At 45.7% G+C, this 26225-nt stretch overlaps 1 protein-coding gene across 4 annotated transcripts in view; it reads left to right on the top strand.

Moving 5' to 3' along the window:
* RAB11FIP3 (RAB11 family interacting protein 3) overlaps nucleotides 1-25802 on the top strand; it is a 184976-nt gene extending 159174 nt beyond the window's left edge. For 3 of the 4 annotated variants that reach the window (XM_005295566.5, XM_005295565.5, XM_024111497.3), the window contains 9 exons: nucleotides 1130-1165; nucleotides 5273-5366; nucleotides 10658-10761; nucleotides 13872-14012; nucleotides 15430-15511; nucleotides 18453-18590; nucleotides 19520-19675; nucleotides 20451-20591; nucleotides 22243-25802. In XM_005295566.5, coding sequence (XP_005295623.2) covers nucleotides 1130-1165; nucleotides 5273-5366; nucleotides 10658-10761; nucleotides 13872-14012; nucleotides 15430-15511; nucleotides 18453-18590; nucleotides 19520-19675; nucleotides 20451-20591; nucleotides 22243-22356 — 1006 coding nt within the window. In that variant the 3' untranslated portion in view covers nucleotides 22357-25802. Of the gene's footprint in view, nucleotides 1-1129; nucleotides 1166-5272; nucleotides 5367-10657; nucleotides 10762-13871; nucleotides 14013-15429; nucleotides 15561-18452; nucleotides 18591-19519; nucleotides 19676-20450; nucleotides 20592-22242 lie in introns of those variants that run through there. The other variant, XM_042854133.2, reaches the window with a different exon arrangement.
* The last annotated feature ends 423 nt before the right edge of the window (nucleotides 25803-26225 follow it).

The raw sequence follows: 26225 nt of genomic DNA, 5'->3' as shown, positions 1-26225 counted from the left end.
TAAACTTAAAAGAGGAAAAAATAGATAAATCATGACTTTTAAAATCACTTGAAGTGGCAAATAGCAAGTGGCTGATGTGAAGAAAGTATTAATCTGTTATGTTGTGAGCAAAGAGGTCCTGTGACCAGGTGCTTTTCATCATCATAGGTGAGCTATGCACTAAGAGAGGGTCACTATATCAGGACATTAAAGCTGTGCAGCATGATGTTAATGTTGATATGTCCTTATAGCCTATGTCGGGATAGCATGCTAAGTATTTAAAAAGAAAATACAATTCTGTAAGAGACGACTCTGTTAGCTGCTGCTAAATATAGCTTATGAATGCACCTATTTCTAGTACTTGAAACATTATCTTGCTTAAAATCTAGTCTTCCTGATTTTAAATGCGAACACAGCTGCATATGAGGGAGGGAGAGAAGAAAAGGTCAAACAAATCAACCCCCAAAATCTGGGGAAGTCGCAGTCTGAAATACAAGCAGCCAGCCAGTCGTATGTCAACCTATGTTGTTATGTCCGATGTCAAACACAATTCAGTAAAATTATAATTGTTTGGAGTTGATGAAATACAGAGGATAGTTCATTGAGCTGTTTGCTTTTTAATTATTATTTTTTGCTCTCCATACTTGTGATTCTAGTACAGTCATTCTGCTTGTATTTGCAGCAGGATATTTCAGTGTTTTCTTTCAGAGATGGGCTCATTGTCTGCACAAGCTGCCAGGTGGATCAAGTGTATTTCGGGCTACAGTCCATTTGTAACGGGTCTGAGTCCCACCAAGCTCAATTCTTCTATTAGCATTTTTCCTAGGGATCTGCTTTCAGGACTGGAATCAACGAGTTAAAAGAGAGAGCACTTTGCTGGACCCATTGAAACTTCTGCAGCAATGACAAGTGCTGTATGTTCCAATTCATCTTGACATGTTGTTAAATGTGTGCAAATTTACCTGGATTTTTACATGGAGATTGCCTCAGAGAAGCTGAGTAATGCATGCCTTGTGTGTGCCGTGCTGTGGTGTTAATTGTAAAGGATATGGCCCCTGTCACTCTTGCTTAGTTTGTTTCCTGTTTCCCCTTGCTCTTCACTCTCAGTTTTCCTGACTCTGTTTTCCTGTTGTTTTTGTTCATTTCACAGTCCAAATAAAAGACTCTCAAGCAAGAAGGTAGCAAGGTACGCTGATACTTTTATTATCCTTTTGTTGTCATTAAGGAATATGCTTGTGTAGGTTGTTGCATGTACAACGGGCTTACAGCTATCTACAAAATGTGCAAAATTTTACTTTTAGAGAAATGTACAGTACAGTTTCTGCAGTGTGTAATGGACGGCAATTTTAATTCACATTATAGATTTTAAAGATTTTTTTTTTAATCATTAAAAAGATATTTTCAGAATGCATTCACCTCTGGAGACTGACTTACGCGTGACTTCTCCCAGGTTGTCCTCCCAGACCCCCAGTCTATGGATGCCCAGAGCATGAGAGTCTGCAGGAGACTTTGCCCATGTTGAAAACTCCTAGTTACTGATGTACGTGCTTTTCTGTATCACTAGCCTAGACAGTTGAGTGAGCCCTTGCCCGGTCAGCTGAGTAGATGCATCCAGTCAGAAATTAAGCCTTTGCCACACCACTAAAACACCAGTCCACGCAGACAGATTCACTGTTTCTGTTTTGCTTCTGCCATATTTCGAGTTGTGCTCCTCCCTGTTTGACTTCATGGATGCCATGAGACTTGCTCTTCATCTCTTCCATACGTTGTTTCATGGACTCCTTAGGCATTCTTAAACATAGGGGCAGAGCTACTCTCCCCAACTGTGGCTTTATATTATTGCATATGTTTCCTGTGGTATAGGGACTGTCTTAGGGCTTGCCTACATGTGGAAATTTACCTCTCTACTTATACAGGTATAATGGTAGTGATATAATTTTGCTGGTAAATTTCCCCATCTAGGCAAGCCCTTGTCTCTGATTCTTGCAATGATCTGTTAAAGGAAGCACTCTGACTGGGCTGTTGCTTTATTTTCACAAGGTATTTAGGTTCCCAATAATGGGGGATGGGAGGAAGCAGTTCATTCTGGACATAATGCTTTCATCACTGTCACGTGAGAGTGCAAATTTTCCCAAACAGTTCATCTTGTTTTCAAGAATCCTGGAACGCTGAAGGGCCAGGATCTGCTTGGGTAATGCTTTAAGGATCCCTGTCTCTCCAGCGGAGTTGCATGAGGAAATTTGTAACAACTAGCCAATGAAGCTATGAGACCTTCCCCCTGTATAACAAAAAGGCAGACACCACATTTGCTCTGAAATTCTCTCAGAAGCAAGATCATTGAGTCTTGATAGCATTTTGTCGGTTTCGTATCTTTTCCTTGAGGGGGTTGGCTTTAATACTTCTTTCCATGGTGTTTCTTTTCTATAGCTGAAGGAAAAAGTTTGTTCTAGCTGTCCAAACCTGCCTTTTTTATTTTCGTGTGTTCATTCTCTGGCATAATCTTTACTGACACCCCTCTCTAGGATTTTTGGAAATCTAATGTAAGACTCAAATACATTGTTCCCTGATACTCTGAGAGAGGATTTAGGGAAGAGGAAGGTTTCTGCTGTTCTTACACATACTCTTTTGTTTCCAGGTCTCTCTAGTTTCAGGTCTGGTTGGGATGTTTGGGAAACATGGGCTGGTCTTTTGAACAGTCTGTGTGATGATTTGGCACCCTCTAGAAATGTGTATTCTCAGATCCCAGGAGTCTGTTTACATAGCAGCATTCCTGAGTGGGTCAGTCAAGCTCTGGAACAAATTCCAAGAAATCTTCACTCCCCGTGAATCTGTTGGGTTTGGAATCAAGGGAAGGGCTGGAGATTAGGTCTATGTCAGGCTTATCCTAGGGAAACAGATTCCCTGCCCTGCTTTCATCAGCTCAGGAGTTCTTTGGAAATATTTTCCAGCTGTTTTCCCACATTGTTTCTTCTTAATTTTTCCTGTAACCAGCAAACGTTTCCAGACTCGGTTCTTTCTCGCTGGTGGGGAAATGGGTCTTGAGTATTACATTTCATGGTTCCCATAGTCTCACTTTCAAGCTATTTGTTAGAAACTTTTTTGCTTTTTTAGTGGTTTTAAGCTAGAAGGCAAGTTTCCAGGCTTCCTATTTAAGACTAGCCTTTATAATTTGACCTTGTGTGACTCCAGAGGTTCTGAGCACTCTCTCACTCAATTAAGTTGTTTCTCTTCCATCTGCTTCAGGTACCATGAGGGAGTTTTAATTTAAGATTAAGCTGCCCCCTTGCCATCCTCTCATTCTTGTTTGTTCTCATGTGATATTTTAAAGTTTTGGAGTACTGGATCCAAGATCACAATTCTAGGTATTTTCATACCTAGAAATTTGGCTGGAGTCAGAGTCACAAATTCAGAGGTTCTCTGCTTAAGCAAACGGACCTCTTCCTGGAAAGTTATTCTTCCATGTGCTACTTGTTGAGCTCTCATTAAGAGCATAAAGTAGTTCAGTGATATTGTGATGCTTTTTAAAAAAAAACACAACCCTTCTTGATTCTGACTGGATGCATACACCTTCCTGGTGGGACCAGAACAGAATAGCTTTCGAATGTAGACCAGGGGCTCTCGTTCACAAACCCTAAATTTCTCCCAGTAGGAGAGATCCTTTCTCTCTATGGTCAATAACTATTTTATAATCATTCTGCCTGGTTTGCATGGTGTGCTTGACATCTTACTGACACCGTGTCATCCAACACTGAGGTATTTTCCAAGGATGTGTCCCAGACCTTTAGTTAAAAATATTAAATGTTTTTGTAGAAAGCAGTAGGTAAAAAGGCAGAGCCGACCTATGTTAAAACTCTAAGAGGATCCATTCTGTGCCTTCTTTCTGAATAGAGTCAGCATACTGAAGGGCCAGTTACTTAGTACTTAAAGACCAGATTAAGAATTAGGATGCTACTTGCTTAAAGAAGATTGTCTTCAGGGATTCAGATTAGCTCTGTTTACTTTTAACTCCCTTGGTTCAGCAGAAGTGACCAAAGGAACTACCATCATCTTTTGTGACTGGGAGCCTTCTCAAGAAATGTTTTTTTAGTTTTGAGAATGCCCAATACTTTGTGACCATTTAAGTAGCTAAAATCTATTAATATATTGCCCCTCCATCATAATGCTTCCATGCTCTGGTCACGGGCCAAGGGAGGGGCTGTGTTCCTGCCCCCGTCCCCTGGTTGTGACCTGCCCAGTTCAGATTCTCAAAAGTGGGGGTATATGGTTCCCCCTGCTTAAAAAGTGAGGAGGTAATGGCCCTTTGCTCCTCCCATTCCCCTTAACCCCACCCCCCATCTCCAGCACCTATGCTACTAATAGTGTATTAACCATAGTGTGTGGGGACACAAGCCATAATACACCCATGTTACTAACTAGTTACAGACTCATGTAAAAACTCCAGAGAGAGAGCCAGTAAAACTATAGTCTGTGTATCCTCAGCTCTCTCTATATCTATAGTTCTTGATGTAAATCCTGTGCTTTTAATTATTCAAGGTTGTAATAATTCTGCTTTCCCCCTTCCCACCCCCACTACGGTGGAATACCGCGCTCAGCTCCTGTAGAACACATGTCATTACATTACAGGGTGAATGTCTAGACTGTTTTGAACAGTGTCCTTTGAAAGAAAACAAAAACCCAAGTGTTATAAGCCATGGCTAATGATTTACTAGTCTCCCACTTGGAGAGCTGGAGTTGAGTGTGTATTTCACAAGCTCAGTTCACTCCCCATTCCTTTCTGGCTTTATCTCTGGGGAGAGCAGAGTACTTTTAGTCCTGCTGCTCTGGAATATAAATGTTAAGTTCAAAACGAAATGAAGTGTGGAAAGTAAGCTCTTTCCATATTCCAAAGAGCAAGAATAAGAAGTGTTAGCACCAAGTTCCAATGCTACTTGTCCATTTCCCCTCTGACAGCCAGGTGCTGTTCACTACAAGTCACAAACCTAGTGAAGATTCCTGCCCCATAGTTCGGCAGTACTGAGGTGTTGTGGGATGCTGACTCTTGTTGGCTTGTCAGAGCATCATTTGGTGAAAGTGAGGCCCGCTACTCGATAGAATCGCTATTTTGCCAGGATAGCCTCCTTGTTTAATCATCTTCACTTACTGTCACCCAAAAGAGAGTGATGGCCCAATGTCTCCTGCAGGAGAAGGGGTGAGGAGTTGAGAGAAATTGTATAAGAAATTATACTTTTCCTTCTGCAATGTTCTCTCTAATGGTCATCTTGCTTTGGGTTGGGTTGGTCTGTCTCGGATAAAGGCACTTACATCAGACGGGCACCCTGACTGCGGATGCTATGGAAGAACCTTTCTGTGACCACATGGAGTGTGCGGATGAGGACATCACTGACAAGGTATGAATGCTATTGCAGCTGCCTCTGAAGTTTTAATGGAGGAATAGCTTCTGAGTGTCCCACTAAGCTTATCTTTGCCGTCGAGTGGTTTTCCTTTGGGAGGAGGGAGCACATGCTCCTAGTGGTTAAACCAAGAGGACAGGATACCCAGGTTCTGTTCCTGACTCTCTTTGATGCACTGGGTGCTCTTGGGCAAGGCATTTCTTTGTGCATCAGCCTACTCATTAATGAAGAAGGTAGAAGAGTACCCATTTCTGCATGGAGTAAATAATGGTTTACCATGGTTCAAGGTCCTGGGACAAAAGTTGCTGGGGAAATGCGAGGTGTTAATTACTTGCTATTATTGAATGCCGGCTGACACTGGGTAGATAACTACTGGGAACAGACGGTTAACTCAAAGCATTCTGTACTGACTGGGGGTTGTGATTTGACAAAATGATCAGAAAAGGCATAGTGTGTTGCTGTGTTCAGGTTGGGAGGTCGAATTCCAGGCTTTTCAGTGGGTGTTGAGGCTCGTTGCACAGCTTGGGCTGAAGATTGCTTCATGGTAAATGGCTTGTGGCTCCTCCTGGCCCTCTACAGTTGACTAAACAATGCTCTGTGTTCTGTAACCTCTTATAATGCTGGCAGGGGGAAGAGATCTGTCCCTCTGTCTCAGGCTTCATCAGCATCCCTTATGTCACTTGGCGTGTGAATAAACCACCCCCCGAGTGACATAAGTGACACTGACATACACGCTCATATGCACAGCACTATGTCAGCAGGAGAGCTTCTGCCGCTCGTGGAGATGGTTTTTATGGTCTCCCGTCATCCTAGAATGTCTCACCAGGTGCACTGCAATGGTGTGGCTGCATCAGTACAGCTGCACCACTGCAGTGCTGTACATATAGACATGGCCTTAGTCTGAATGAATGATGTCACTGACACAGGTGGTAAGATGTACAGTATTTGCATACACTGTATTTGAAGTTGGTCATAGAGCAACCATTCATAGAGCAATACTAATACTGAGAAATATATTTTAAACCAACTTATTTTGTAATTGTTTCCCAATGCTATATACACTGCTGTCTAATGCTACTCTTCCTAGGAAGCAAAGCTATTTGACTTGAAACAGGAACTTCCTGTCTTTCGCTCATGCCTGTTCTGCTCAGAATTTGTCCTGCAGTGAGGCTATAAATGCTGACTTTGTGACATCTCTATTTCATTCCACGTTAACTTACTGGGGAGTTTATGAGCAAAGGATCATGTGGCAGGAGGAGGAGAAACTGCATTCGGGAAAGGAAAGCTTTACTCAAACATCAATAGCTAAAAATAGCCGAGGGAATATGGAAAACTCCAAGCCAAGTGAATTGTGCTTTGTGTAAATGTTTGCTCCAGTGTGAAAATACCTCTTTAAAACTGCTCCTTAATTCTGACATCCTGAATAGGAAGACGAGTGGAGCTGTGGGTATGACAGAGAAATAAATATATATGCATACATATACACATTTCTTGTGCATTTGACAGCACATTAGTACAATAATTCATAGAACTGAATCATTTATACTGTCTCATTTATACACCGGCCAAAATTTTCACACCTAGATGCCTGTGTAATGATGTGGTTCTGGCGGGACCCAACTGAGAGTGCCAATTCAGGACAAATCGCTTAAAACAGGGCAGTTACAGCCCAAGGCTGGGGTTTTTCCACCTCTAAGGCAAACCAAACCAGCCAGACAAAGAGGACTTTGGTCTCACCCCACTGGCTAACCACAAGTCACACAAGCAATTCCCTTAGACATTCCAGTTTCCCAGTATCCCCACCAGTGCCACTCGTTATGGGGACAAATGGTTATGAAAACCAATACCCCAATAAAAGAAAAAAGGTTTTCTCGATCCCAAAGGATCAAGCCCCAGACCCAGGTCAATATACAAATCCGATCTTACCCACAAATCACGCTGTTGCCACTCCTTTAGAATCTAAAATCTAAAGGTTTATTCATAAAAGGAAAAAGATATAGATGAGAGCTAGAATTGGTTAAATGGAATCCATTACATACAGTAATGGCAAAGTTCTTGGTTCAGGCTTGTATAGGGTGATCAGATGTCCCGATTTTATCGGGACTATCCCGATATTTGCTTGTTTGTCCCATGTCCCAACCAATGTTAGGTCGGGACACTGGACAAACAAGCAAAGGCACCGGAGCCCGGAAGGGCTTGCGCCCCCCCTGCCCCGACTCCGTCACCTCCTTCCCCCATTGGCTCCCTCCCCAAATCCCCGCCTCTTCCGCAAGCATGCCATTCTCCTCCCTCCACAAGCGCTGGAGGGAGGCCCTGGAGACGCAGGGGGAGCGCGGGGCCGGGGTGAGTGAGAGTCCAGCCTGGCCACGAGCGCAGGCAGGAGTCAGTCGGCTGGTACCTGGAGGGAGAGTAGGGGGGGCGGCCCGTGGGGCCAGGTGGCGGCTGATCTCCCCACCTGGGCAGTGGAACTCGGGAGCAGCCGCTGCTGCAGCTCCCACTGCCGCGGGGGGAGGAAGCGGCCATGGCGCTCGGCAGTTGCGGCTCTGGAGCCCGGGCCTGAACCCCATGAGCCCGGGCCGGTTGCGAGGACCCAGCAGCGCGCACGCTGCGCCCAGCCCGTGGCCAATTGTGTCTGGGCTGGCTGCCCAGCTGGTGCAATCCCACGGCGGCCCTGGGGTGGAGGTATCGGCAGCCCAGCACCATTCGTTCCCCTGTGGGACCCAAGCGGGACGGGGGGGCTGGGGCCACCCACCCCCACTCTGGGGCCGCCTGCAGGATTGCACCAGCTGGGCAGCCAGCCCAGACGCGACTAGCCAGGGGCTGGGCACGCGCAGCGTGTGCGCTGCTGGGTCCCCACAACAGGCACAGGTTCGGGCCCGGGCGCCTCAGCCACAGAGTGCCATGGCCGCTTCCTCCGGCCACGGCAGTAGGAGCTGCAACAGCGGCTGCTCCCGAGTCCCGCTGCCCAGGTGGGGAAAACAGCCGCCGCCTGGCCCCGCGGGCTGCCCCCCTACTCTCCCTCCAGGTACCGCCCAACTGAGTCCTGCCTGCGCTTGGGGCCAGGCCGGACTCTCATTCACCCCGGCCCCGCGCTCCCCCTGCATCTCCGGGGCCTCCCTCTAGCATTTGCGGGGGGAGGGGTTGTTTTTTTGCTCTGCCACTGTTTTGTTTTTTTATTTTATTTTATTGCTCTCCCCCCACCCCGTGTCCCGATATTTGACTGGGTGATCTGGTCACCCTAGGCTTGTAGCAGTGATAGAATAAACTGCAGATTCAAATCAAGTCTCTGGAGTACATCCACAGCTGGGATGGGTCATTCAGTCCTTTGTGTAGAGCTTCCATTTGTAGCAAAGTCCATCCAGAGGTAAGAAGCAGGATTGAAGACCAGATGTAGTTGAGGCATCAGTCTTTTATAGTCTTTTCCAGGTGTAAGAACATCTCTTTGTCCTTACTGTGGAAAATTACAGCAAAATGGAGTCTGGAGTCACATAGGCCAGTCCCTACATACTTTGCTGAGTTGCAAGGTGTATTTGCCTTCTCTCAATGGGTCAGTTGTATAGCTGATGGTCCTTAATGGGCCATCAAGCAGGCGAGGCAGAGCTAACACCAACTTGTCTGGGAAGTTTCCAAGAAGCATAGCATAAGTTTGAAATACAGACAGTATAGAGCCAATATTCATAACTTCAACTACAAAATTGATACACACATATAGACAGCATATCATAACCAGCAAACCATAACCTTGTCTTAGACATCTCATTTGACCCCCTTTATACAAGATTTGGTGCAACTACAGGACTTTGGTTGCAACCATATTCTATATGGTCCCAGATTATGTCAATAACATCACAGCCTGAAATTCAGCTCCTGTTTCAAAGTGCTCTGGTTTTGAGGGGCTGCACTCCTGCAGCTCCCCTTCACCTCAGTGGGGTTTATGGGTGCTCAGCATTTCTGGCCATTCTGAGCCCAAAGACAGATTTAGTAGCCTAACGTCAGGCACCCAGGTTTGAAACATTTGGCTAGAGTATTGTCAGGATTTGGTTTATACCCCAGATTCATGGACTTGGTATAGATTTGTTCATCGTTTGTCCTTCACTCTAAAGTAACATGTAAAATTCATTTTTGGGCATATCCAAAAAAAGAATTAGTTGTTGTTCTTATCTCAAAAATTAACTTTAGTTTTTACACAGATACTTTGTCCTCAGGAAAGTATTCCCACCTCCTGCTTGTTTATCAAACGCAATGACAATTCTCAGTCTTCTTCACTGCAGCCGTAGTGATGGTGTCACAACACTGAGTGCCGCAGTCTGACAAAGTGGTTGAAGGGTCTGAAGAACACGTTGCTGATAGCACATGTAACATCGCCTTTCTAATAAGGCTGAGAGCAGAGCAGGGAGCTATGTAACTCGGGGGGAGGAAAGGAAATAATTCTAAGTTAACATTCAGACCCCTAAAATGCAGATTTTTTTATAACCAAAGGAAAGTTAATGTATCCAGCTTGTTTTGTGCAACTCTGCAGGAGCATCTCTTAAAGGGACACCATCAAAGTGAAATCTAGTCAATGTTTAAAAGGAATTTAAAGTAGTTTCTGGTTGTAAACCAGCCCTTGAGTCCCCTTTCTAATATCTGTGGCTTGGCAACAGTCTATTCCTTTTTCCTTGTCTCTCTCCATCTGTGAAAAGGACAAAAGGGACATAGTGTCCCTTTGAGGTAGTGTGATACATATTCTCAGCTGGCATACGTTGTCACAGTTCCATTGGAGCTATGGCGATTTCCACCAGCTGAGGATCTGGCTCTATAGAGCCAAATGTTCAAAAACTTAATGAAGACAACCACTGATGTGGCCTTTGACCTTAAAGGAGAAACACCAGTGAAGCATTTGGCCCTGTGTTCGTATTATGGAACACTTCTAAAATTTAGGAGCTAAATTCTAGCAAAGTGCAAACTGTGTTTTTAAAAATCTGTGAGATGTACCTAAATGGAATGCCTACTTGTAAATTTCTTGAATGAGAATGAGGTCACCTCCTCTAGATTAGGGCACATTTCAGCAGTAATAGGTGAGACATGATGAAGCGCAGAACATAATGATTCTCTCAAAGTCGAGCAAAATACAGTTCAGTTTAGAGGCAACCAATTGAATTTCTTCAATTATTACTTCAATGGTTGCATTTGAGTTTTGTCAGGGTGGAAATAATTCTCAGTACTATCATTTGGCCTGCACTTGTAAGAAAGAGAAATAAAGCTGAAAGAACATACTGGTATCTGAATCCTCTCTCTTGCTTGCACAGGTCGTCTTCCTGGAGAAGAGGGTAACAGAGCTGGAAAAGGACACAGCTGCAAATGGAGAGCAGCACAGTCGGTTAAAACATGAAAACCTGCAGCTGGTGCACAGGTGAGGGTATTTGGCTTGTGTCACAAGAGCAAACATATATCCTCATGAGGAGTTTCTAAGGGCTTGTCTGCACTGTGCAACAGTGTGCACTAGAGGAGTGTGAATTCTCTCACACACACACAAACACATTGCATGCCAAGTGACCTTCATAGACCCTGCTGACATCCACCAAAAGTTCCCTGCTTCAACGTTAGTGCACACTAGGGGACTTCTACTTAGTGCACCTCACAATTTGCACCCCTGGAGCGTGTATTGCTGCACCGGGTAGGGAAGCCCTTAATGTATTTTAGAATTGTTCTCTTTCCTCTGCTCCCTGTGTGAATTAGGAGCCACACACGCGACTTTCTCTAAGGTTATTGTCTCTAAAGAAAAGGCAGCCGTTCTCAGAACTCCCTCTGTTGGGTTAAGTGTGTGATGGAAGCACGCCAGTGGAAAAGGAGTCAATAGAAAGATAAAGAAGAGACTATTAAATCTTAGCAAATCTGCCCTCCCTCACAGTTCTAAATTCCATTCCTGTCAAAAGCCAGCAGGCATCTAAACTGCTGCCTTCGCAAAAGGCCTTCTCTGCGTCATTTTCCATGCCTCACCTGTGCACTTTTCTGTGCCACGGACTAACTGCTGGAAATTCAGGTAATCTGCAGATTGTCAGGTCTGAGTCTCTGACCTTTTGGTAACAATGCTAGCTTTATGTTCCAATAGTTCTAAATAATCTCTCCAGCCACACATAACCTAATCTGTAAACTCTTCATGGCAGGGATAGCTGTCGTTGTTGTTGTTGTTGTGGGTCCAGTGCCTAGAGCAATAGGGCCCTGATCCTTCACTGGGGCCCCTGGCTGCTGCTGCTACATTACAAATAATTAACAATAATATTGAGCATTGCTATTTGTGAAGGGAAAGTGACTGTTTGTTTTTTCCACTCTGGCCTTTCATTTAGAATCATAGAATATCAGGGTTGGAAGGGACCTCGGGAGGTCATCTAGCCCAACCCCCTGCTCAAAGCAGGACCAATCCCCAGACAGATTTTTGCCCCAGATCCCTAAATGGCCCCCTCAAGGATTGAACTCTCAACCCTGGGTTTAGCAGGCCAATGCTCAAACCACTGAGCTATCCCTCCCCCACAATTTCAACCCCTGCATTTCAATGGGAGCTAAAGAAGGTCTATACTGTGTCCCTGACTCCTCACTCCTTCCCCCGAAATACCCCTATTGCTTTTGGATGTTGGGACTAGTATAAATCTGCAAATTTTATTTAACCCCTGGGATTTTTAATCTGAGGGGCTTCTGTTCTCCAGGGGTGTTTACGCTCCTCAGATAAAGCCATTAAGAGTTTATCTATAGGACTATACCAGGCCTGCACAACTCATAAAGCGGCGGGGGCCATATTACTCCAAAGAAAACAACCCCTCTCCCCTGACGCCGGCTCACTGCCTGCCTGCTTGCCTCCTCAGCCCCCCACCCCTCCAGCTCGCCTACTCACCCCCCGCCACTGCCCGCCCATTTGCCTCCTCAGCCCCCTGCTTGCCTACTCACCCCCTGCGGGCCGCACAGTGAGCCCACCTACTCACCCCCTGCGGGCCGCACAGTGAGCCCACCTACTCACCCCCCGCGGGCCGCACAGTGAGCCCACATGGGCCACATGCGGCCCCCGGGCCGCATGTTGTGCAGGCCTGGACTATACGATTGTTAAGTAGTATGTGTGTCATGGACAACAGTGATTCAAGTAAAGGTTTTCCTAAGCCCTGATAAACTTCACAGTAACAAGATGTTTTCCTTAATACACACAACTCCCCCTTGAGTGCTTTAATCACGTAGCCCAGACGGATTAATTATTTTTATCCAAATAAAGGGCTTAGGTAACAAGTTGATCAGTTAGAAAAATGTGTCCCTCTATCAGAGGTTTGCATTGCATGCTTTTGTCCTGTGTTTTTATAAGCTCTATAACAAAACAATATCCAAGCAAACTGCAGCTTCCCAGCTGCTGATGCTGAAGATGGTTCATAGTGCACTGCTTTGGGAAGCAAAAGCAGCTTTACAGTAATGTAATCAAAGGTCATAAAATGACAGCCACTCTATGCACTATTTATTCACCTGCTTCCAAGGACAGGTTTGAGGGAGCAGATTAACAGCAAACATCTGTCCACTGCTTGAATGTCTTCTGAGACTTGTGTGCTCCATTGAGAACCATGTGACATTAAAAATGTTTGCCAGTTATGGATGTGGCCTGGAAAAATAACCCTCCATACTCCCCTGGTGATTGAGAATTCAGAGGGAAATGGTCACTTTCTTTAGGTCCTAGATTTGATTTAATTTAAAATTAAGATGCTAGAAGTCTTACAAATCCCAACATCTATTAAACATCCTCTCTGTCTTGTATTATAATATTTCTCTGCAACAATTAAATAATCATTGTTATGTAGGCCCTGCTTAATTTATTGGCAACCTGCAGACAGCCAAATATTGTATTCCTAGAGCTATACAATTATCACTGATGCTGGTGCCCAAAGGAATTACCCATAAGTGGCATGTGAATTTCATACTCCACTACAAATCCAGGTGAAAAAGAAGATAATTAATTAATTAGAGTAATTAGCCTCAGTAGTTTATTCTGTGCAGTACTCTGACTCTGCTACCTACTAAGACACAAGTTTTAAGATAATCTTTTACTTTGTTTTCTTCTCAATCCTCGCTTCATTCCTCCTTTTGGTTAGTTTTAATGTGACCACTGAAGCTTGTAGAAACCTGCGATGATAGGATACCAGCATCCATTGCCTGGGTTCCCAGTGATTTAAATGCGAAATAGGCAGTGGCTTCCAAGTGGTTCAGCATCACAGAGTGCTCAGGGATTGGATGGTTGTGAGGATGTGCTAGCTGCTTTCCCCCAGGTGTCTGTAAGTGCCTTGCAGGTGCCTGTTCTTTGTCTTGTACAGATGCTGATCCTTTTATGATGATCCTCGAACTCCATGGTGGCTTCTACTGGCTTTGCAATAGGAGGAAGAGGGGAGGAGGGTGAAAAGAAAGGAGGACATCCTTCTCCCTAAAATATCTGAATGCCAATGGGACAGCTGTGTAATGTCAGACTTGGCTAAACCCCTTCTTTCCTTTTCTCCAAAGAGCTAATGCCCTGGAGGAACAGCTGAAGGAGCAAGAGTTGAAAGCAGATGAGACGCTCCTAGAGGAAATCAGAAAACAAAGAGAGCTCCTGACCAGGATGGAGAGAGAGAAGAGTATTGAGATTGAGAATCTGCAAGCCAGGTTGGTACAGCTGCCATATCCTCCACATGGTGACGCTTTGGGGGTGTATCACTAATCAGTGACAACTAGAACACAGCTGTGGGTGAGTTTCCAGAATAAACTCCAGCCATGGCTATGCTGTCTCTAATAAAGCTGGCCCCCATGTAATTCTAAACCCTGGTTTTGACTACCTCCTTCCTCTGTAACTTTGTCCCAAAGTAGTAAATTAACTCACCTTTGACAGTTGTCTCCAGCCAGAGAGAACTTTCCATTTGAATTCCATTAGCTCATGCATGCTCCCTCTTGATCCGCCCCTAACAGTGTGAATAACGAGGGTGTTCGCTTGAACCTCCTGCCCGTTCGCATGACTAGTCCCTGGAGCTCAGTTTGACATTGTCACATGAGTCAGCTTCGCAAAGACATGCACAAAATATCTGTTCTGCTCCCAGGGAAGTCAATTCTGCCTTTGACTTCAACAGGCATGAGCCCAAGGCGAGGACTACAGCTTTCCTCCGCCTGAACAGCCCTGAGAGGGAGGAGCAGTTACAGAAGCGTCTGAGCAGTGTTTGGTTATTCTAGAAGGAACAGAGCCACAGCACTGTCTGGGGCTGTCCCAGAGGAATTGTAACAGCAGCATGGGGAGATCTGATCTGAAAAACCAGCTTGAGTAATACCCTTGCTCCTAGTGACTGATCGCATCAGGCAATCACCAGCTTGCAGGCTCTCCCACACCCTCAGGCTGGCTTCCTGGGCAGAGCCAACCTGTCCTGGGCGAGGGATGTCTCTTCTCTCTGGCTGGGCGGTTTTCACTAGGGATTCAGCAAATGCAGAACGTTTCATTCTTGCTCAGTCCTAACTGGCCATGAGTGACAAGAAAGGACCAGGAAGATAATATAGGAGGAAGACTACCCATGTGAATTTGAGAGATCTGAATCTGGGGCACTAGGTGAGGCCATCTCTGGACTCCTCCGGGTTGCTGTGTGCCAATCCCTGGCACTTGGCCTCTGAGGGAAAAATACCGAGAGGAGAGGCATCAAAAATGGGGGAAATAATTGGAATGCAAAGAGCCTGTGCTCAGATAACAAGTTTCACCCTTTGGTGCCCAGAGCTGGGATTTGCTACTATGGGGCAATGAAGGTAGTCAGTGCTGAGCCTGAAGGATGGCCTGGTGCCTTGGGGGTGAGATATCTGTCACAGCAGGCAAAAATTAGGCAGAGGGCTTCAAACAACTCCAGCTAAGTCTGGGTAGGTGTCTCCTCCTTCCCCGTGATTACTGGTGAGGAGGAGTGGGGTGGACAAAGGCAGAGTCCATCCTCAGTCTACATCCACACTCCGGTCTTCACTAATATGCTCTTGTTATTTTTGCTGCTTGCATGACTTTCTCTAGTCTCAGGGCTCTAGTAGCGGAGTTTCTAAGTGTGTTCATTCGTTGCCACAGACTGCAGCAGCTGGAGGACGAGAACAGCGAGCTGAGATCCTGCGTCCCTTGTCTGAAAGCCAGTATCGAGAGGCTGGAGGAGGTGAGGGAGAGCCTTCTCACCTAGAAAGATACTTCAGGCTCGTACTTTGGTGTGTTTGAAAACAGGCTGAGGGATCTGTTCTGTGCCAGAGATTCCTTAGCGGTGAAGCGTGAATGCGCATCTCTGCATGGGATGTGGCATTAATTGTGCCACTATGACTCAGCACCCTGGCCCACTGCTGGCTTTCCTGAGCTTATCATACTTTAGCGTCTCTGCAGTGCACATTCCAACTTGCCTCAAGTTAACCTGTTGGTGTATTAATCACTGACACCTGTGTTCTGCCCAGCTTCCAAGGCAGTGTAGCCCATGCAGAATGAGAGCTCGCTGTGGTTTTCCCTCGGAGTCAGGAATTGTGGTCAAGGCTAAGTGCCAGTTGCAAACAACAGAGATGGAACGCTTTGCACAACAGACCTATATGAATCCCAAGTTCTGTATAACAAGCAAGGCAAACAAGCAAAGAGCCATTTCCTCCTCTAGTCCTACCCTAAATAGAAACCAGGACCTAGGCCTTAATGCTGTAGATACTTACTGAGTCACTGTGTTTGTCGCTGTAAAATCTGTAGATCCAGGACCAACCTCTCTGAGGCAATGCAGTCCTAAATATACTTCAGCAGTAATCCTGTCAGCCGCCCTTAGAACCTCATACACACAAACAAGCAGTGCTGCTGTTTTTTGTTGCCTTATATATGGTACCTGTATCACTCTCTTTGCTGTTTTATGAATGAAATTCTGCCCTCTTGTGGCAAATTTTGGGGAAGTTCATTTCCGGCTTGGGTCCTGCTGACTGAAAACATAACACAGGACGGTGGAACCTTCTTGTAGGGAAGCTTTACTAACCAACTTGGCAGTGCACACAGGTTCACCCTAACAGGTTGGACACTCTCCCAATGCAGCTCACTGAAATGATTATCAGCTTTCCTCCTGTGTCACAATACCCACGTTCCACTGTGTGTGTAACTCCAAAGGGGATGTCATGGGAGACTTTATCACCATTGTATTTTTTAATTGTCAGTTTTAGCAGAGAACACATTTTACACTAACTTGTGTGCGTGCGGAAAGGGGTATGTATAATGGAATATGGATGTATTGTGTTGGTGTGTAATATAATAGGTATGTATTAAATTATGTTAATTTCTGGCTTATATTTGCCAATATATAAGGTTCCCTGAAGAAATAAGATTTGATCTACGTGCCTAAATATGGATTCAAGGGCCTAAAATTTGCCCCCCAAGTTTTTCTTAGCTTCATAAACTTCAAGGCCAGAAGGGCCTATGCTGGTCATCTAGTCCAGGGATAGTGAGTAGGTGGACTGTGGGCCAAATCCAGACTGCCAGATGCTTTTGAACGGATTCAGAAATCTCTTTATTTACTTATTATCATTATTGTTATTATTTTTGTATAATTTTCTCTGGAGTCTGGACCTTCACTTTACCCTGACCAAGAAATTTGGACCTGAGCAAAAAACAATTGACTATCCCTGATCTAGTTTGAGATCCTGCATAAAACAAGCTGTAGAACTCCACCCAGTGAGAGATGGGTTGAGATTTTCCTGGCAGAAAAGATGCTGTATAAAGAATATAATTTAATAACACACAATAATAACAATCCCACGTTTCAAACAGCAACACTAGATCTGAGGGAAAGGGTGTAAATTGTGAGGATTCCTAGGTGCATTCAGCCACCTGAGATGTGTTTATTCTTGACTGTCCTCTCCTCATAACATGTTATTGCTCATCTCTATTTTAGCTTAAATTAGAGTTAATGTGGCTAATGAGCAGTAACAGATGCAATTAGCTCTCCATGGAGGATGCAACCCTCTGCTGATAAACTGGATGTCTCCTTTGTTTTTGTTTGAAACATAGATTTCCTGTTTGTTGTTAATATTATTTCACATTGACAAAGCACCTTTCATCACAGAAAATGTCAATGCATGTTACAAACTAGTAACACATTTTGCAAAGTTGAGTGTCTGCACCTAATTAAGTGACTGAATTTTCACTGGGGGCTGTTGGTGCTCAGCACTCCTGAAAATTAGGTCACTTCTCCAGGCATATAACATGAAGCACCTACAATTTTTTTGGACAATTTTGGCATGTATAAAAATAAGTGACTCCAGCAATCACCTTTAAAGTTGGAACCAAGTTAAAACTTATGAGCAGCACATGACACATTGGGGAGAGGGGCTGATCATATGGGGAAAAGTAGCAGCAGCGTAAAGAAACCTTGTCACTCACAAGGCTCTGGTCACAATTAAATAATGAGTTTTACTTGGTTTTAAAGTTTGAACAAATTCAGTTGACTTCCCTGTTCAACCATCGAGCCAAGGTGGAGAATAATAAAAGGGTTCTTCTGAAAATCCATGGGTGTAGTTCAGTTTTAGATACTAATTTACATTGCTCGGGTTCTTTCATTGTCTATTTGCTCTCTGTGAAATCCATGCTCAGCTAAAACCCAGGATAAAAAAGGGTTTAATGAGATCAGAGTTCTGGCTCTATTATAAACTTCTCTGAGAGGGCAGCTGTTGTTTAAACTAAGGGATTCCTTTGATTTGATGTAATTTTCATCCGGTAGCCCTTGCTTAGGCCCCAGTTCTGCAACAACTCTGTCCTGCCCCTGTGCAGAGTCACTGAAGCCATCTGGGCTCTGTACAGATGCAAGAAGTTGCTCAAATGGAGCTTATGGCAGGAGTCATTTATTACGTATCTCTCCTGACTATGCTGGTCCATTTTGTTTACTGCTGGCAAAGCACTGAGGCTGTGATGTTCTCAGACAACAGATGAAAGCACAGCAGGCAAAAGTGTCCAAACTAATGCACGTCGGCTAAAAGAATGTTCCCATGTGGCAATGTGCATATGTGCTTTCCTCTCCGAATGACAGGAGAGGGGCCTTGCCGTGCTGTGGGGAAGGTTTTGTGATTTCATCTTGCTAAACTTTGTTGCAGGAGAAGCAGAAGTTGATAGATGAGATAGAAGACCTCACTGCTCAATTCAATGAGGAGCAGGAAAGCAAGAGAAAAATGGGAGACAAACTGACCCAGGAGAGACACCAATTCCAGAAGGAGAAGGAGTCCACTCAAGAGGTGAGCAGAGTGAACAGTTGACACCATTCAGCCTGTCCACACCTGTCTTCCTGGAGTCCTCGGCAGAAACTGCAGCTATTTACAAGCACTTTCCTCAGAGGTCAACATGCTGCGTCCTGTACACAGGGCTCAGTGCTGTTCTAGTTCCTCGATAACCCTAGATACAAATTGCACCATGAATTCACCTTGTTATCAGCACCTTGTAATGTGGCCTCTGCTGTTGCCAAATGGAAGAAATACAATGAACTGGAGGGAGAGAAATTAATTGATGCTTTCAGCTGCCCTTACCTGCATGCTTTTTCGTTTCCACGTGCTTGTGTGTCTAGTGTTCACAGTTACAATGGACACAGCTGGGTGGAACAGCTCTTGCCTTATTCCTCCAGCAACAGGGGATTTAAATTGAGTAACAGGTGAAAGTGTATTTGATCATCTTGTTCTAGCTGGTTTGCCACTCTTCAAACCACTGCTGTTTGGCAGTGCCTCGTTGGAAGGCAGTCTGCAAGGGTGCATTGGCTTAGCTGGACTGGGAGCTGGCACAGCACCTGCCCTGTGTGTGGCATCAGCCTGTCCCTAGTCCCTTGCTTTCATGTACATTAAAATTCACTCCAGCGTCTGTCTCTGCATTCACATTCTAAGGCCTGCACAAGTCAGGATTCACCAGCCTGCTCAACATGGCATATTTCTGTGTGGATGTAAAGGTGTAATGGCAAAGGCCTGAGGTAGGAACTTGGGCACAGTCAGTGTTAACAGGAAAAGGACAGGAATATAACACTGAGAACATAACTGGGATTTCTGTACACTTCCTATTGACTGTTCTCTCTCCTCCTGCTGTCTCACACCTCTCTGGTGCAGCAGGGAGGCTCACTCAGTGCTTAGCGCTGTGGCACTATGGCCCTCAGGCACCATCGCTCTCCTTCATTGCATTGCAGCTGATTGAGGACCTCCGAAAGCAGCTGGAGCACCTGCAGCTGTTCAAACTTGAAGCGGAGCAGCGAAGAGGCAGAAGCAGCAGCGTGGGTCTCCAAGAGTACAATAGCAGGACACGGGAGACGGAGCTGGAGCAAGAGATTAGGCGGCTCAAGCAGGTACTGGGATTCTGGGGGCGATGTTTTGGTTTGGCTACTAGATGCCAACCAATTCAACACCACAACAGCAACTTGGACTTCCATATCCAGCCTCACTATCTGGTGTAGACTCCTGGGACTGCACCGGCCTGTTCTTTAGCCACTGGAGGTGTGATTAAGCATTGGCAAAGGACAGCTAGGATTGTGTATGGGAAACAGGAGAGGCACTGGGGAGACATCTCAGCACTATAGTCACAGCTACCATGTCTGTTTGGCCTAAAACCCTCTTCTGGGAGAGAATCGTCATAGCCCGCCCAAGTATCACAGAGAACATGAGCATGTTTCACTGTGGGGGAATGCTTTGCCTTTCTCAGCTCAACAGAGGACTGCAGAACACGATCTCCATGGCTGGTGAGGCACAGATTTCAGCCTCACTTCAGTATCTGGAGATACCCCAGTGAAACGCTGATCCATCACAGATCAATCTGGTCAGAACAAAAGAGGGTTCAAATCTCCCCAGCATGTTGCATGTATTCATTCCTCTACTGAATAAAGCTTCCCAGGGCTCTGCTAGCTCAGGGGAGAACAAGAGTCAGGAGAGCTGTATTCTGGTCTTGCTCTGCCATTTAGTCACCAGGGCACCTTGACCATTTCACTTAACTTCACTATCCCTCTATTCCACCAGCTGTAAAATGTAGAGCACCCCTTTCGTAAAGCACCTACAACACCTGCCATCTGTGGAGCTCTAGAAATGTAAATTATGAACGTATTGATTCTTGTTTTTTGTTGTGAGCAGGATAACCGCAATCTGAAAGAACAAAATGACGAACTGAATGGACAGATTATAAACCTTAGCATTCAGGGAGCCAAGAACCTCTTCTCAGCTTCCTTCTCCGAGTCCCTGGCTGCAGAAATCAGCTCGGTCTCCAGAGATGAGGTACTGTGTGGTGTCTAGAGAAAGTGTATTCCTGTTTACCTCAAACCGCTTCCTCTTTAGCATGAGTGATGTCTTTAATCCCCTCTCTTGGCTCCTAAGCACCTACGTGTGCCTGGAAGGAGCTGAAAGTGCCCTCTCTGCAGTAGAGATCACTACTGATAATCCAGGGATCCCGCTGAGAGCCACAGCAATTCCTTTCTACAGCTTGCTGCAATTAGAAAGGGGCCCATCTGGCAGAGGTGGTGACTTGCCATAGGTCATGGCTTCCCATAGAAACCAGATGCTCCTTGAGATAGTGGTGCACACCTTGGCAAGGATATAGCCAAGGGCTAGCTGTGCTGTTCATGAGGTAATGTCCCCCTTGCTAAGATAATGTAAAGAAGATGATGTACGTTGTCTGCTTAATACCTTAGAAATCTCAAGCTAGCCTCTTACGATTGGTGGAGGACTGAGACCCTGGGTCCATCATGGCTGTGCTCTTTATGCTTCTCCCCCTTCCCTGGTTGTTGTACCAAGTTCTCATGTAGTTGTACCTCAGGCACTTACACACATGGACAGACGAGTTCACCAGCAGGAGCCAAGTGAGACAGGAAATGTTGCTATTTGAGTGAGATACATGCAATATTCCTTTCTCTTGGGACAAGTCACTGCCGTTGTCTGGCAGCTAGAGGAAGAGCATTGGAGTAAACCTTGTCTGTCAGTGGGGGCAGGTGTCTAAGAGTATAAGAATCCACGTTCTCTCATGGGAAAGGCAAGACTATAAGGGATTGTGAGACTCATTCCATAAACACAAAACCCTAAAGAAACTCAGTGACGAGCTCAATTTTCACACTGTAGTGCTGAAGTCCCCATGCTGTCGTGTGCCTAAAACAGGTGTTTGGTTGCCTGATATGTGCATCCGGAAGCATGAATTGGCCATCTGAGGTTCCAGGTTTGAAAACAGGACCCACGACGTTAATATTCAGCATGAGCCTGTGGCTTAGTTTTGACTTGGGCAGACTAGCAGCTCTGTTAGTGGAAGGTGCTTGAGTGTGGAAGGGAACAACTAATGGCCGCCCCAGCCAATCCACATTCCCCCACGAGAGACAAGAAGCTAGAACAACGGGGATTCCAGGGAGCTGAAGCTGGGTTTTGAGGAGGACGTACATTTCACTGGAGTTTGTGCTGGACAGTAACAGGAATGAATATGTCATCCAGGGCCAGCTCCAGGCACCAGCTTCTCAAGCAGGTGCTTGGGGTGGCCGCTTGGGAGAGGGGCGGCAGGTCCAGGTATTCGGCGGCAATTCGGCGGACGGTCCCTCACTCTGGCTCGGAGTGAAGGACCTCCCGCCGAATTGCCGCCGCAGATCGCGATTGCGATCACGGCCGCGGCTTTTTTTTTTTTTTTTGGCTGCTTGGGGCGGAGCCGGCCCTGGTGTCATCAGTAGCTCTTTTAAGATACATCCAGTTTTTCCTCTTAAATCTAAAATTGGAGCAGGGAATCTCTTGTGCAGGACGCAGCTTGTGGGACAAAGGAACCCTTTGTAGCGGACTCTGGTGGGTTATTTTGCTGAGCAAACGGTAGAGGGTGAAAATTGCAAAGAAATCTATGCTAGGTGGCCCTGACTTGTGGCCTATCAGTAACCAGCTTCCTCCTCTTCCTCCCCTACAGCTCATGGAGGCAATTCAAAAGCAGGAGGAGATTAACTTCCGCCTGCAAGACTACATTGACAGGATCATTGTGGCCATCATGGAAACCAACCCATCCATCCTGGAAGTCAAGTAAAGGAAGCCGAAAGCTGCAGACTGTGTGCTGCTGATCTGGGGTGGACTTGGCACACTGAGAGGCAAAGGAGAGACTTAGGATGTCTTTGATCTCCATGAAGGCACATGAAGTGTCACTTCAGATCACTGGGTGAATTAATCCAGTGCCCGGGGAAAAAGAAAACCAGCAACAAAGCTTTGTTGTTGGATTCTCTTTCAAGACCCTTGCTGGCTTTAAGGGGTGAAAGGGAATCTGGAGAATAAATGGAGCAAAACGTGGAGTGGGAGGGGGGAAGGAAAGGACCTGCCTCCCTGTCGATGGAACATATCAAACAGTGGGGCTGACAAATGCTAACTGGAACTGTTGCAATATGTAACCCTGAAATCCCTTTTGGCGCATGGGTGGGGAATAGGTCTAAGGAGTTAAGCAAAATACAGGGCCATGTATAGATTCATTCTGCTGAAACTTTAATGAAAAGAGAATAATAGTGGGGTGGAGAAGTTAGTTGATTGACTTCTGAGATAATTTCCTGCCCTCCCCTGCACAGCCCAGAAATCTGCTTTGCCAAAGTGCCCAGGACACCCTTACTGAGGCAGATTTGTGAATAAGAAATGTTCGTTCCACGCCCGTAGAATGTTTTTGAACTTAGTGCAAAGTTCGTCCCTCAGTCTGCACAACTAGCACCATCTCACACCCCCTCTTCCTGGGGGTTGCAGGCAGGAACCCTAGATGACTTCTCTCCATTTAGTGGGTGGAAGGAAGGGGGCAGGGGAATGGCCATCTTTGATATAGGGGTGTAACTGGAGTTCGACACGTGCCTCGGCATTTGTATTTTTGTTCTCTGGCTTGGTAACATTTTACACATATGGCATCTTCTTTAAATTCACTGTTCATCTGGCTCCATTCCTCGCACAATACAGAGGGGTGGCTTTCTTCAGCACTCCCCATTCCTCTTCTGTGGCATGCTCCTTCAGCATCAGATGTTAGCACTTCTCTATCAAACCATGGGACCTGAGTTGGACAGGACTGCAGTAAGGTAGCAATCAGTGGGAGGGGTGAAAGCCACACAGCTGTAGATGGAAGGACAGCGGCTCCCTATCCTGCTGTTTCCTTGAGCGAGTGAAGGAAGGGCTGTGATTTCTTCATGGTTAATTAGCATGCTTTGGAGCCAGCCTGGTAGCTGTTATGTCCTCCTCACTTCTGCTGTATGGCCCACAGTACCCATGTAGCCGTAGTAGTGCTCAGCCATAAGTGGGCACGCAGCTGTTCAGGCTGGTCCCCTAGTGGTGCAACAGAGTAAGTTCTAGCAGAGGGGACCAACATGAACCGTTCACACGCTTGTTTCGAGAGCCAAGGACCTCCGCCATCGTCCCCTATGTGCACGAATGCCAGTGTTACCATGAAGTGTATTGCAATGATCCAGTCAGAGGTGGGCTCTGCTGATGATACTGCAGCACTGGAGGTAGAGCCCTTTCCATGCCCGGGTTCTCCCCATTCTTGTGCTGCGATGCACTTGGCTTGCTATCACATTCATTGAGTAGCTTAGTGGCTCTAAACCAGGGACCGGCGGCTGCTGTTTTGATTTCTTAGACGACCGAGGCCACCTGCAGTGTAGTGATTACAACTGAGTCTTATACCCCAGTGAAGGTGGTGCTCGGAAGCTAAGGGGTACAATTGACTGGAGGCTGAAATCGAAGGCCTCTGGGAAACAAAAACCATATTAACTTCAGACCCATTCAGGCTAGTGTGAAATGCATTTTAAAAGTCTTGTACAATGCATCTGGTTTAATGAATTTTAAAACCTATACAATGCATCATTCAATAAGTAAAAACAGTCATTGATTAAAAATGCCTGTTCCCCTCGGGCTACCAGAACAACCTTCAGGCTAGCACATACCCAAATGATCCAACTTCCTTGGCTTTGATTTTGATTTCTGTAACTGAAAGGCGGCCTGGTTCCAGGCATAGTTGGCATGTTGAATATACAGTAGATTTCTATTTTAAAGGGGGGTGATTTCATTTTTAAATCACCTGGTTAGCTTTCAGAAGGGCCCTGTTAGCCAGGCTGAATCCCAAATTTGTACAAAATATGGAAAATCCCAGTGCATTGGTCTGCACTGGAACATCCTAAATGTGCTCATCGGACTGGGTCATCTGAGCTGCTAGTCCAGCTGCTTACCAGGGAAACCAGATCCAAATCCTCCCTCTGCTGAGAGTTGGAGAGCGATAAACACCACAGCCCCTTCGCTTCCCTAAAATCCCCTTTAGGCCATCACAACTACTGAGCTGGCAACTCTCCTTTATTTTATTCCATGTCTGGAAAGTAAAAGCCCTTGGTCCCAGATGGCTTTTTCCAGGGCGTAAGAAATTGCATAACTGGATTCATGCAGACCCAAAGGATGATTCTAACGTGGGTGAAGAGCCTGTGTGAGTGAGAATAGCTGGGGGATCCCAAAAACACCCAGTGGTGCTGACAGTCCCTGTCTTTCCCACTGTAATGGAGAGATGGTTTCATGGGATGCCTGTGCAAAATGTCCATCTTCATACGGGTTTGCCTTCTATTAAGTCTTTAACCCAGACTTACCCAGTTTTCATTTGAAAACTAAAGTAAGAGAAAAAGCGACTCCAGGGACAGATGGCAGCAGGTCACTGCTTTCAACTCCATCTCCCCCATGCAGGGTCTGGAGCTCCAGTCTCATTGGGATGTTCGAGATGTCCCCAGTCGCATTCTGTGAACACACAATGCCCTTGGTCTTGTCTTTTGTAATAACTGCTGAGAGAGATGAGACAACCTGCCTTCCAGCGAGGGCTGCGTTTTCTCTTCCCTGGACACCTGAGCAATGAGCCATCATCTTCCTTCTCCCTCCCCACATCCTTGTATAGCATCTCCCAGCAAGCCAAGAGCTCCTGCTCATTCATTCTCTAAGCTGTCCCCTTGTGGACCTTTTCCCTCCCTGAGCCTGCGGGAAGAAGCCACGTAATGTACGTTTCCAGAGTAGCTTTGGGTGTAAATCGGTGTATACTTTGAGAGGGAAATTTTTCTATCTTGTAGAGTAGGTATTTTTTATAGAATGGAGGTTGATCAATTTTTTTAATACTTTAAAGAAGAGAGAAATGTATCTGTGTATACACATAAATATATATATATATATATATGTATAAATATATAAATATCGGAGATCTGCCTTTCTCAACTTGGGATCGTGTATCCCCAGTTAACACATTTTTTTTCTGTTGATCACTAAGAGGTACTGTAACTGTAAATAAATCATCGGGAAAAGAGTTTTAAACAAAAAAAGAAGCACTGACTTGCACACTGATCATGCTTTAAGCCCCAAGGAAAAACTGTACTTCCTGACAAAATTCCCCTCTCCCTGCTGGTATGTGAAGGAAACTCCAAACAAGAAGCAAAACCAGTATTGTCTGAACTGATGTATTCTTGTCAAATTAAAAGCTGTTACCATTAATCTTTGGGGGGCTTTTTTTTCTCCTGTTTCCCCAGGAAGGAAGGGATGGCAGAGGAGGGAAGGACTGGGAGATGCTGTTGTCATAACCCCATAAATGCTGACACAGATTTTAAAAGCAGAAGTGGTTGAGTGTTGAAAATCACTATTAACCTAGGAAAGAGTGAGCTTCCTTTGGGCCTGGCAGACTCAGCGAGGCGTTTCCTGCCCCTGTTAGCCAGGGGTGGTATAAAAGCCCTGGGAGCGTACAATGATGACAGCCTTACAGCTCTACTAGCAGCACAAACCGTTGCCACACCGAGAGCCAAATCCTGCTGTTGCTGCAGTGTAAATTGGGAGTAACTCCATAGACTTCCATGAGGTTACTATGGATGTGTGGAGGGTAACAGAGCAGAATGTGCACAAGTCTGTGCCATGGGAGTTTTG

Source organism: Chrysemys picta, chromosome 10 (assembly GCF_011386835.1).
Source record: "Chrysemys picta bellii isolate R12L10 chromosome 10, ASM1138683v2, whole genome shotgun sequence".
In the NCBI taxonomy this organism is placed as follows: domain Eukaryota; kingdom Metazoa; phylum Chordata; order Testudines; family Emydidae; genus Chrysemys; species Chrysemys picta.
Note: the sequence above shows the minus strand (reverse complement) of the source record. Positions and strands in the feature narration are given on the sequence as shown.